The sequence below is a fragment of the Adiantum capillus-veneris genome, chromosome 30 (assembly GCF_014529385.1).
Source record: "Adiantum capillus-veneris isolate H3 chromosome 30, ASM1452938v2, whole genome shotgun sequence".
NCBI lineage: Eukaryota > Viridiplantae > Streptophyta > Polypodiopsida > Polypodiales > Pteridaceae > Adiantum > Adiantum capillus-veneris.
The window spans coordinates 83,790,515-83,803,448 of record NC_140960.1 but is presented as its reverse complement, the minus strand read 5'-3'; the positions used below and the strand labels follow the sequence as shown (position 1 = coordinate 83,803,448).

General features: G+C 41.7%; 2 protein-coding genes across 2 annotated transcripts in view; one reads left to right on the top strand and one right to left on the bottom strand.

The window, feature by feature from the left end:
• The window catches only part of LOC147418314 (fumarate hydratase 1, mitochondrial-like), a 35,888-nt gene extending 29,800 nt beyond the window's left edge, over nucleotides 1–6,088 (top strand). Inside the window, exons 7-17 of the mRNA XM_086507419.1 lie at nucleotides 2,027–2,077; nucleotides 2,164–2,213; nucleotides 2,807–2,888; nucleotides 2,979–3,073; nucleotides 3,232–3,298; nucleotides 3,424–3,474; nucleotides 4,335–4,430; nucleotides 4,501–4,599; nucleotides 4,690–4,719; nucleotides 5,561–5,626; nucleotides 5,716–6,088. Of these exons, the coding sequence (XP_086363545.1) occupies nucleotides 2,027–2,077; nucleotides 2,164–2,213; nucleotides 2,807–2,888; nucleotides 2,979–3,073; nucleotides 3,232–3,298; nucleotides 3,424–3,474; nucleotides 4,335–4,430; nucleotides 4,501–4,599; nucleotides 4,690–4,719; nucleotides 5,561–5,626; nucleotides 5,716–5,799 (771 nt within the window). The 3' untranslated portion in view covers nucleotides 5,800–6,088. The remainder of the gene's footprint in view (nucleotides 1–2,026; nucleotides 2,078–2,163; nucleotides 2,214–2,806; nucleotides 2,889–2,978; nucleotides 3,074–3,231; nucleotides 3,299–3,423; nucleotides 3,475–4,334; nucleotides 4,431–4,500; nucleotides 4,600–4,689; nucleotides 4,720–5,560; nucleotides 5,627–5,715) is intronic.
• A 4,967-nt stretch (nucleotides 6,089–11,055) lies between these two features.
• LOC147418313 (transcription activator-like protein) lies at nucleotides 11,056–12,452 on the bottom strand. Its single transcript, XM_086506777.1, has one exon. The coding sequence runs from the start codon at nucleotides 12,333–12,335 to the stop codon at nucleotides 11,724–11,726; it is 612 nt and encodes a 203-aa protein (XP_086362903.1). The 5' UTR covers nucleotides 12,336–12,452; the 3' UTR covers nucleotides 11,056–11,723.
• Nucleotides 12,453–12,934: the final 482 nt, after the last annotated feature.

Below are 12,934 nucleotides of genomic sequence, written 5' to 3'. Positions count from 1 at the left end.
GGGCCGTTTCCACTGCTTATTCAGAGAGGGTTTCGGTCCTTTCTCTAGGGTCATGAGTTATGAGGATCAGAGATGTCTTGGGCTATATCTACTTGAGTTACGGAGATATAGGGACACTTTACTGGGGAGAGCTAGAGAGAGACAGTCCTAGAGACCGATTACAGATTTCTTTTCACTAGATATGGGACAGCCAGAGGATCAGCCATCACTGCAGAGCTCCGCCAACACTCATTTGACCACTACCGGAACTCTCATTGACCGAGCACTGGAGCTACGGAGATCCAGATGGCCACGATTGAGGAGAGGGGCTATACAGCATCGACGGAGACTACAGTAGAGGATTCGAGCCATACTCTCTCGACATCCAGAGTGCAGATGAGGATGGATTCTAGTAGTAGTAGTAGTATTTTTGTTCTAGTCTTTTGTACCCAGACATGGTATAAGATTCACAATTTTGTAACAGTTTGGTCTCATAGGTCATTTTGGCCTTTTGAAGACGTTAATATAACATTTCATTTCTCTCTCTCTCTCTCTCTCTCTCTCTCTCTCTCTCTCTCTCTCTCATGCATGCGCGCGCGCACACACACACATGGAGGCCCTCTTTCAGACAGTATACTTTGCTTAGATGATTGACTTATCATGATACATCTTAAGGCTCATTGTTATAATGTTATGAACTAGACATTCCAATGGAATTGCCTAAACCCCCCTTTGATAGACTTTTAATCACCTCAAGAAACCTCGGACAGTTTGCAGACTTTGGTTAGACTTTCCAAGGTCCCAAGAGACCTTGGATAGACATACCTTAGGTAGACTTTCCAACATCTCAAGAGACCACTGACAGAGTGGCCAACAGACATTGCATATACTTTCCGGTGGACCCTATGGGTCAACTTTCTTGTGGGTCTAACAGCTCGACCAGAAAATTGCCACCATGCAGGTAGTTGTTGACTACAAAAAACCGTGGTGAGACAGAAGCATGCCGAAAATGAGAGCACCTGTGCTGCAGAAACTATGGAAGTTTTATTGCATTGGGTTGCCTCTGTGCAGTATGCAAGAAGCGTCGCTTGGAGACAACACAAAAGACACAGCATATACAACAGACACTAGGAAACACTTGCCATAGAGACAGTTCACAAGACAACAACCGGACACTAGTACTCTATACACCATAGAAAATACCAGGTGCAAGGGGATCTGCTGGCAGCGCATTTAGCTCCGGACCAAGGACCAAAGACTTAGATGTGTAGTGTACGAATGTGTAATAGACTCTAGACTAGATTGAACTGTATAAGACCCTACTGATTGACTACATCTGCATGATCTCTCCCTGAACTGTAGGAAGATTCTAGATATAATGGGATCCACCAGTGTAGGTGGAGTATAAGGTGAGCTGGAAGCCAGACATCCCAGGGAGTCCACTATGTAAAAATTGCATATAGCACGTGCGAGCAAGAGGTATTTAAATAATCCCCTGCCTGTATATTTTCAAGTATTATATGTATCCCTTATGTATGCATTCTTGTATATGGAAGTTTTCACTTTCTCAATTAAAAAACCCTTTATGTAAGTACATTTATTTGTAAATGTATCTAATTATAAATCCCTTATTTTGTTCGCATATGCTATCTTACATATTTCCTAGTGGATGCCCGAGGCCAGACATTTGATAAGGGAAAATAGGTCACCATCTTGGCATCCATGCCCTCCTGTTGAGTATTGTTTTCTGGTCCAGGGGGTTCTGGAACACCTTTCCAATTGTTATGTCCCAGCAGGCTGCCTAAGTGCCTGAGTGTCCCAAGTCGGCTGCCCTACTGCCGAATAGTTGAAACTTGCTACTGCTAAATTGTCCTTGGAATTTGGACACTCACTAAAGTACTACTTTTTAGCAGCTTTTTGTAGCATATCAGCATATTGCAGGTGGCTACACCAGATTTGACCGCAGAAGCTGGAATCATTTTGAAATAGTTGTTGTCGTCTATATTACAACGAACCAGATTGTTGGTTTATGTGATACCCTTTGCAGGTAAAATATGGAATTGAACGTGTGAAGGCCACATTACCGCGACTATATCAGGTCAGTTGCTTTGTTGTTTCAGCTTTTTAAAGAATAGAATTTATTGAAAGATGTACATGCAAAAATTTTACTTGCTTATATGACAGCTTGCACAAGGTGGAACAGCAGTCGGTACAGGGCTTAATACAGAAAAGGGGTAATGCTCTTCAACTAGTTCTATGTCTATTAGTAACTGTGATTGGAATTTTGATTGCATAATCCAAGTTTTGTTATAATTGATAAATCAAAACTTGGAGCTATTGCAAATGGATTGCTCAGGCAGAAGTCTGAATGTAAACCAACGAGAGTGCCTTCAATAGGAGTTCTTTCTGTAGACGCACTATCAGAAATTACATGAAGTGATTTGGGACTTATGTGAGATGATACTTAAGACTCTCTGGCCATTGACGGATAGTGAAACTTTCTGTTGCTGATTTCATTCCTTAGATAAGGCCATTTGGAAGTATACTTCAAAGTAAGGTTATAAGAGTTGGTTTTAGGATGTAAAGCTGGTTCCTCGTGTGAAATGGGAAGTGTATAAGCATTATTTATCTAGGAAACTTTCCTCAATAGCTATCCAATGTTAGAGGTTCCTCAGCGTAGGACAAAGTCATCATATACTTTTGAAGTGTAATGAAGGCACGTCAAGTAAGGTTTTGAATTCATATTGATGATTCATTTTAGCTATGGCCCAACTACTTTTCGCTAGGGTATTGATTAACCAGTGGTGCTTGGTTTGCATGTGGGCAGATTTGATGTCAAGGTTGCAAAGGCAGTAGCACATGAGACTGGTTTACCATTTGTTACTGCAGAAAATAAATTTGAAGCTTTGGTAAGTTATTCTATAGAAGGGTTTATTAGTAGAACATGAACTTCACTCAAAAATTGAACACTAGATTTTGATGAAAAATTTGGTGATCAGGCTACTCATGATGCAATAGTAGAGGTTAGTGGTGCTTTAAACACAGTGGCTGTGTCTTTATTCAAGATAGCAAATGATATCCGTTTTCTTGGAAGGTAAACATGAAGCTTTTAAAATTTGGTTGAAGTCATTGTTTGCAGGCAGAACTGAAAGTATTCCAATTACCATGCAGTGGCCCCTGATGTGGGCTCAGAATTTTGTTTGACTTGCAGCAAGTCAGGACTATATAAACTTTGTTGCATTGTCCCTGCAGTGGTCCTCGATGTGGGTTAGGAGAGCTGCTTCTTCCTGAGAATGAGCCGGGTAGCAGCATAATGCCTGTATGTTTGTGGTTTTCTTAATCTTGTTGTTTGGATATGTAATGCACATGATGCTTTGTCCTTTGCAAAACATTCCAGATTTGTGTCATTTTTGCATCATAACCTGATTTTGATGTTTTTCACAGGGCAAGGTGAATCCCACTCAATGTGAGGCACTCACCATGGTTTGTGCACAGGTATTGTTTTGTAATGTGCAGTTTGAGGCAATGTCGGTCATGCTGTAGTTATCCTGTGCAATAGTAATGGGAGGTAGTGTATTGTGTGTTAGGAAGCAGTAAAATTGTATCACATCTGGAACAATCTTAACTCTCCTTTTTTTTATGACTCTCCCAATGTATGGAAATTAAATCTATCACACATCCTCCAAAGAATGTGCAATTAAGACTCATTATTATGTGTTTCATACTCACAGACGCAACTCATATTCGACAAATTTTACGGTCTTGTCGGTTACGTGGTTCGTTGGGAGATGTTATTTCTCTCTCCTTCCTGTGTGTCCTTTCTAAACGTAAATTGAAATTTTGCTTACTAGTGGGTTGATGTGAGAAATTCATGATTGCTAATCCTAAATGAGGGGAACTGGGAGCTATTGTCAATCAAATAGGGAAGAAAAGTGACCATTTTGTGCATGGTTGATTTTGCAGATCTCGAGCAATTGACCCTTTTACTGCTTGAGGGTGGATCGTTTGCTTTTTGTTGTTAGGCACCCTGTCCAAGAAGTTGTGGGCATACTCTATACACACACGACTCAAAAACCACATAATTCATTTTCTCAGGGGATGGCTTCAATGTGCTCAAGGCCCTCGGCCATTACTTTGTTTTGTTGATCTTCCCCATTCCGTAGGTCTTAACTTCATCACGGGAAGATTGTCCAAGTCAAAGACTGCTAAGAGTGCTTGATGGTTTGAGTATAGGCTGCATTCTCATTAGCTACCTGCACTTCCAGTATCATTCCTCTGCGCATGCTTGTCATAATCTTTTGAGAAACTTATTTGCAACCAGGCTTCTTAACCCTGACTGTTTGGAGCTCTGTCAGGTGATTGGGAATCATGTGGGAATAACCATGGGAGGTGCAAGTGGCCACTTTGAGTTGAATGTGTTCAAGCCTATGATTGCTAATGGAATTCTTCAGGTAAAGGAGGGACGATTATTGTTCAAGGCAAACATAAACTGTTGCCTTAATGAGGTTCCTGTTCTTGCAGTCTTTGCGCTTGCTAGGAGACGCATCAGAGTCGTTTAGGAAAAATTGTGTCGTTGGTATAGAACCCAATCGGCGCAAGATCTCACAGATTGTACGAGAGGTTGGTGAAAAAAATTGTTCCAAGTAAAATGTAAAGTAAAATATCATTCGTTTAAAACTGTCATTAACTGAGGTGGGTTTCTTGTGACAGTCCTTGATGCTTGTGACAGCTTTGAATCCGGTACGTTTGAGCTGATTTCTCCTCTCCCTTGCTCTCTTACTTTCCACTCCTGATCTATTTTTCTACATATAACTCTCTCTACCTCTATCTGTCTGTTGCTCTTGATTGCTCTCTCTTTCTCTAACTGTCGTCCGTCTTTCAATATAGATCTCTCAATTTCGGTCTCAATCTAGGTCTCTCTCTATGGTAATAAGAAGAGGAAAATGGTATGACCTTTCTATCACCCAAGCGTGGTAGTTTGGTTATGCCATTTCCCTCTTGAATAACAGGTGTTGAGTTCAAGACTCATCGGATAGGTCTTTGAGGTTTCTTGGGGATAGTTTCCCACAACGTTAAAATTCTCTTCTTCTTTCTTCTTTGAGGTCTCTTGGGATAGTTTCCTACGAGTTAAAATCCTCTTCTTCTCGTGTGTGTGTGTGTATGTGTGTGTGTGAGAGTGCGTTAATAAAAAGAGGAAAACGGTATAACCTTTCTATCACCCAAGTGTGGTAGATTAGTTATGCCATTTCCCTCTTGAATAACAGGTCTTGAGTTCAACTCTCGTCGGATAGATCTTTGAGATCTCTTGGGATAGTTTCCTACGACATTAAAATCCTCTTCTTCTTCTTCTTCTTCTCTCTCTCTCTCTCTCTCTCTCTCTCTCTCTCTCTCTCTCTCTCTCTCTCTCTCTCTCTCATTTCAATTCTCCCTCTCTATACTTTGCATCTCTCACTCCCTCTCTGTACTTCGCTCCATCTTTCCATCTTAAATGCTCCCTAAATTCTTCTCACAATGATTCTAGTAAGCAACAAGTTCTTTGTGCCTTGATTGAAGCCTACTTTATTTATTGTGATGGTACTAGGTAATTGGCTATGACAAGGCAGCGTTGGTCGCAAAGACAGCGCATAAGGAAGGGACCACACTCAAAGTAAAAATCCCCTTGTTCTAAGAGCAAAAACTGTAGCCTTTTCTTGATGTTGACAGATGTTCCATAACATGTGATGCTCTTGTTGACAGGATGCTGCTTTAAAATTGGGAGTCCTCTCAGAGGAAGAGTTCAATAATTACGTGGTCCCAGAGAAAATGTTAGGACCATCATGAGCATTCATCCTTATTTGGGCTGTCTTTTCTTGCCTTTTTAAAAAAAATTTTGGGGCATTTTGGGGCGGCAGTTTAGGTTCGATATATTTATAAAGCTGAGAGAATTTCTTCGGCATTAGCAGCACCCTCTAAAGGGGGCATTTAATTCAATAAACTGTCACTTGGCTGCGAAGTTTTGCCTATTTGAAGAGTGCGACCAAAGAGATACTGTAAACTGAATGGTGAGGTTGTAGTACAAATTTTGTAAAATGAGGCTCAACGGTTTCTATTATGGCAAGTTTTTTGGTCATTGAGTTGTGGATGGTGCCGATGGATGTGTGTGTGTGTGGACGGGTCGTGCATGAATGACTATTTGTTCCATGCCTTAATATTGACTCCTATTCTTTTTCCTTCTCCTCTTGTTGTCCTTCTTCATCCTTGTTCTTTTCATCACCTCTATACTCGTCTCTGCATGGATGTAAGAATTCATGAGTGAAAGTAAGGAACCAATTGTGGTATTCTCTAGCCTTACATGGGTTTATGGTGTATGCCTGAGCAATGCTTGTTGTCTGGCATTTGTCCAGTTGGTATGAGGGGGGATGGGTTGGCCCCAAGGATTATTCGGTATCTTTTGTATTCGTGTGATGGGTGCTCATGGTCGGGCAGCATAGTTTGGTTGATTGATATCTTCACAAAATGCGTACATTTTGAATGATGTGCTTTAACCTAAGCCATCACAGTGTGACGGTCGGTTTTTTCTGGGTATAGGCTTGCATAAACATGTATGGAAGATAATTTCGATGGAAAATTGCAATGTGGAGAAAGAACCCCATAGATTTGTCTTATGCATTGCCATTTGCTGCATGTGCAGCAGTAACGAGGGTTTTAGCACGAAACAGAGAAAATGATGTAAGGGTAGTTATGGAGGCATTGGATGCTTATGATTCGGTGTTGCACTCTGTGTAAACTTGATTACAATGCAACCTAAAGGTTGCTATCCCTTATCTCATGAGATAAAAAGAGTTCTGTTGCTTGGTCATCTCTACATTGACTAAAATAGATTAAAAAATGAAGTTACTCAAAGCTGTAGACTTGGCGGTTGTTACATGTGACTTGAAATTCTACAAGTTTAAATAATTGCAGATGTTCTTGCCTTTACAGCACTTGTCTCAAAAGACTAGTCTCTGTATGTTGGAAGTCATGGATTTTTTATTTTTTGTTAAATATATGTCATTGCAACTGGAGAGAAACACTCGCTATTGGACAAATACCGAAGAGACCCAACCATCTTTTGATGCAACAAATGTTCCCATCTTTGGGAGGTTTCTTGTTCAAGTTTTTGATCCTCTTTGTGAATGATCTACTTATCCATTGACTTCAAAGTTGCACAAAAAGAGTGATGGGAAGGGTTTGGGGGATTCTAACCATATTCTTAGCATGTAGATTTTGCGAGTTTAGCATGGGAAGAAAAATCAATTAACATTATCACCTCCATATGTAGGCTTACTCTCCAAACTTGGATGAGGAAAGGGGGAAGATGACCAAGATTCCTTATGCACCTGTTAACAGTTTGATGTATATCATGTTTGCAATTTGTTTGCTCAATATTGCACTTGTGATATACAACTCTCTGGAGACAAGAGGGAGGGAGGACATACTGTAATGCAACTGTAGCGCTTCAATTATTGGTTTTCATTTGCATACGAATTGCTCCCACTCCCTTCATTGCAAGACATGGCACTCGAGCAATGGAGAAGAGTCAAATCTGACTCTTACACATTATACTCACTTGCAAGTTTGAGTCCGAGTACCACACACTATTAGAGTGCACCTTTGCTCACATCCGGACTTGTTTCCTCACATTCTCAGCCATGGCTTGGGAGCATCAAGAATCACTTGTTAGCCCCATGCGTAGTAAATCACATGTATTTTTGGTCCCATAGGGCATATTTGACCTTTGAGGACGAATAAAATCTATCTCTCTCTCTCTCTCTCTCTCTCTCTCTCTCTCTCTCTCTCTCTCTCTCTCTCTCTCTCTCTCTCTCTCTCTCTCTCTCTGTATACGCACATCCTCACATTAGCTCCAAATCGAGACTGGCCGATTTCGAGGGGTGCCGGCAGGAGCTAGGATATGTCACCTATGCAACTTAGAGCTAGAGACAGAGCTGCACTACACATGTCAATGCCCGGCATACTATGAGATACACGGCCGCTTCCATTGCCTGTTCGGAGAAGGGTTCGGGCCTTTTTTTAGTCATGAGATACAAGGATCAGAGGTGTCTCGGATTGTTCTTGCTAGAGCTGCGCAAACTTAGGGAGAGCTTGCTGAGAACATCAGAGGAAAGACGGTCTCAGAGACGAATCATAGATTTCTTTACACCAGCCAGAGGAGAGCCAACGGAGCAGTCATTACAGCAAATCTTAGAGCCTACTCATACTAGAGGTACAGTGCTTGATCGAACCACGGAACTTGACAGATCCAGACGTGCACGACCTCGGGGGGTCTCCCACTACCGACGAAGGCTGCAACAGAAGATACAAATCACTCTAGCTCGACATGCAAGACGCCCAACCAAAGTACTGACCATGGAGGAGGTCGATGAGATCCAACAACGACCTATGAGAAATTTCATCTGAACCCACAAAACGCCCCCCCCCCCCCCCCCCCCCCCCCCCCCAATATCCTCTCTCCTTAGCGTCTTAGTGTTAGTTCTTTGTAATTTCCGTACTCAGACATGGTATCAGATTCACCAATTGTAACTTCTTGGTCTCATAGGTCATTTTGGCCTTTTGAAGACGTTAATATAACATTTCATTTCATTTCTCTCTCTCTCTCTCTCTCTCACACACACACACACCCCCCCCAAGTGTGGTAGATTGGTCATGCCATTTCTGTCTTGAATAATAGGTCTTCAACTCCCCTGGTCGGATAGATCTTTAAGGTCCCTTGGGATAGTTTCCTACAACGTCAAAATACTCTTCTTTTCAAGTGTGTGCGCGCATGCTAATAAAAAGAGGAAAATGGTGACCTTTCTATCACCCAAGTGTGGTAGATTGGTTATGCCATTTCCCTCTTGAATAACAGGTCTTGAGTTCAACTCTCGTCGGATAGATCTTCAAGGTCTCTTGGGGTAGTTTCCTACGATGTTAAAATATTCTTCTTTATCATCATCACAATCTTGGAGCATCCGGAATCACTTTTCAACCCCATACATAGCACATCACATGTATCTTTGGTCCCATAGATCGTGTTTGATCTCGAGGACGATAATAATCTCTCTCTCTCTCTCTCTCTCTCTCCCTCTCTCTCACGCACACGCACACGCACACCAGGGCTTGGAAAAAGATAGGTTCGCTTTATCCAAAGCCTGTTCAAAATGAAAAATGGCCGGCTCAAATTTGGGCAAGAAGGTTCTCAAGCCAGTTCAAATTATGGAGTTTTTACTTATAATATGAGATTGTAGTGTGATTATTCCCCTCAAATTTAGAGTTAGTCAACTTATATACGTGTGAAAAGGTTCCAAAGATGAGTCCACAAAAAATGTTTCCCAAGCCTTGACGCACACAAAGTAGTTCTTCACTGAAAAAAATCCTCATTCTCTCTCCTCTTTGCAATAAACGCCTTGTGCCAGCATGCAAGCACACATCCAAGTAGAGAGGAGAGAGAGAGATTGGATTGGGACGGAGCTCTCAGACTAGTTTATATTTTTATTATGATAATGAATTTTAATCATTAAAGTTAATATCTGAGGTCCTTTGGCTGTTAAACCCCAACAACCTCCACTTGTAGTATGTGTCTTTCGGTACCAAGTTTGCTATGGGCATATGAATTGTTGCCGGGATGATTGCACCTAATACTTCGTAATCAAAACTGTTTTAGAAAACAAATTTTTTACAAAGATTGGTAATGGTTCACTTATGAGTGTTGACATGTTGGATGTGATGAAGTAATACTCCTCTCCAATATGCTTCATCTTCTCATGAAACACTAAATTCATGTTAATTGGATAGCACTACAAGTATCTAAATGTAAAACAAGCCCCTCTTGTTGCCCACTATCATAGGGACGAACGTAGCTTTTACAAGACATATTTAGAAATGCATACTACACAAAAATTTTACGTGGAACTACATTTATAGTAAATGTAAATAGGGAATTTAATGTAGGCTTTTTTCTGTCCACGTAATTTGCATCGTTGTGATCGATTGCAATCAATCCCATTCCTTAAAAGCAAATGCACAGTTTAAGTATCAATAGAAGATAAAACTGTGTCATGCTTTGTGCATGCTCCCTATGAATGTGGGTGCCTCTTCATGGCAAACATGGCACAATCATAACATACCACAACATATTTAAGACTCAACTCTGTGTTGAGAGCCACTACACAATGTATCAACTACAAGAACGTCACTTGTAGTACTCTAAACTCCCAATCACGCACAGAAGCACTCATTGGGTGCGACATGTTTAAGCTAGATGGACATGGCCAACAACCTGAGAATCTATTACCACCACGCACAAAAGCACTCATTGGGTGTGACATGTTTAAGCTACATGGACATGGACAACCACCCGAGAATGTATTACCACCACCCAACAACCGGTCAAGACATTGACACTTGAAATCAGAAACATACTTAAAATTTAAAATAGATTCTCTCTACCTTGGCAACCACTTTTAAGGAATGGTTGATTGTTATAGACATGTACTTGGAACCATAACTCTCCATAGCTCAACCTTAAACCTAAGATGTCACATCACCGATGTCTTTTGACTATTAACACCCACAATATTGCATGCAATACAATGTGTATACGTAGTTATGAGGGGAAATTTCTTCCAAATAGTAATCATAAAGGAATGACAATTCTCTTGACAACATGAAAGTTAAACATCAATAAGTTGGGACACTACAAAACAATCTCCATGTGTCCGTTGGAGATCTCCACGATCAATTGTCCAAGGGAAGAATCGAAGATGTTCCATCGACAAATCACGGTAATGTTATTATATAACAGGTTCATTTGCAATCAAAGAGTATTGTGTGGATGATTTTTCAATGCAGCATGTACAAGGTTTTCTCTCCTACATGTCCATGGATTGCACTTTTTTGAAGATCAACTTTACATTCCTTGTACTCACATGGTGCTTGTTGGCAATAGCTCACACTAGCAAACCACAAAAAAACCATAGCAAACTACAAGTCTCACATTCTTGTAAAGAGTAGAAAATTGTACCCTCAAGGATTCATCCTCCACATCTCCATCTTCAGAACTGATGCTCAAAAAAGAGAATATACTTTCAAACCCTGTTTATATTGTGGCCACAAAACGAGCTATAAACTATACCGGGCTTTTTGTTTTTAAACACACACACAAGGGGAGGAGGGAGAACTCTATACATTTCCATATATTTACAATTGTACATTGCTACACACTTCCTACACACCCAAAAGGGGCCTTGCCATAAACAACTTCCGCAACGGGGAAGCGGTAAACACAACTTGACCAAAAAGCGTAGTGACGTAACCCGAAGGTAAGAGGGTTCAAGGTGAAAACTCGGGTACATACATAAAAAGAAAATTAGCCCCAAGACTCATTGCTCAAGGCCATCACTGCCATCACTACAGATCAACTTCAAAGGAAAGAACCACAATTGTACACTTGCAGGTTTTAAGGTAAGTAATTCCAAGCAGTAGCTGCATTAGATGATTGTGGGTTCATCCCCACGACTCAGCAGCTCCGGCGCATTTGACATTCATATATTTTTCCTTTGCATAGTGTGGCTTGCATGTTAACCAGAAAAACCATTGTTACAAAAAAAAAAGAACATTAGTTTTAAGGTGACTACCACTGTACTCAGCTCCACCCCCCTAAATTTGTCACATGTAGTAGCCATCAGCAAGGCCTCATATGTACAAGAAAAGGGCCTCCCAAAGTGTGCTTACTGAATGTACGATTGCCCCGTGATGTCAAGGTCACGGTCTCCCGTGCTAGGTGGTTCATGTACATGTGCAGGTGGAGTTGTGGGCGGGCCCTCAGCACTCTGGGAGTCGGAAGAACGGCTCTGAGACATACGGGGCGACGGCCTTGTCGTCGCATCACCACTGTCATCATGGCCATAGAGCCCGCACCCATACGCCTCCGGAGCAAGCGGACGGAGCTCGGAGATGGTCGACGTTGTTTGAGAGGCGTCAGATGATGCAGTCACAGTGGCACTAAAAGAGGTGTTTTCAGAAGCCTTACCTGGGGATGCAGAGGATCCATGATCAGAAGATACATGGGGCCCGATCAACTCGTACTGTACTTGGATGCGTTCAGGAGGGTCCTTGAAGGCAGGGACTGAAGACGGGCTCTCTTGATGGGCAGGGTCCATTGATGTAGCAGTAGAGTTGAGGTCCCGTGCAACGGTGGAGCCTGGGTTGTGCATGAGCTGGCCTTGATCGCCGGAGTCCTGAATAAGGGTCTCGGTGCTGGATGCGTGTCTGCGTGCATTCTTGTCGACCTCCTCTGCTGATTGTGCCACAGGCCCGCCTTTCTCCATCCTCATCCTCATCTTTTCTCCTCCTTTCCCTGCGTCTTCTTCTCCTCTACTTCTTCTTCTTCTCCTCCTTTCTCTGCGTCTTCTCTTGCTTCCTCTTTCCTTCTTCAGCTGGATATCGATAACATTTCACCAGTTGAGCTCTACATCTTAAGTTATGCAGTAAAGTCTCTTGGATTTGACACGTTTCTTACCACGTGTTTGCTCCTGCTTTTCCTAGAGCGTTCACACTCTATAGGTCATTGGGCCTCCTCTATATATGACACCTCATTAGATAAAAAACCGGGGTCCAGTGTATTTTAACCTGCTGAAATTGAAAAATCCCGGCTAGATTTTGAGCTTGCCTTTAGGAAAACCGAGAAATTTACACAAGTTTTAATGTAATTACGGGCCAAAGCTTCAAATTTTGACCTAAAAACCAGGAGAATTTCAAGTTTGCCCTTACTTTCACCGGTTAGGGAGAGTGTATTTTTCTAGCCCTTATTATTTCTTTCTCTACAAGTGCATTTTTCACCCACAACTGCCTCTCTTCATCTAACCTGTCAAAGATATATAAATGCTCAACTAAAGGGCTACCATCCCAACCTTCTTGTGAAGCTACTTGAAGACTAGGA

Coding starts and splice junctions, on each gene's coding strand:
- LOC147418313 (XM_086506777.1), bottom strand. CDS start 12,335: ATGAGGATGAGGATGGAGAAAGGCGGGCCTGTGGCACAATCAGCAGAG.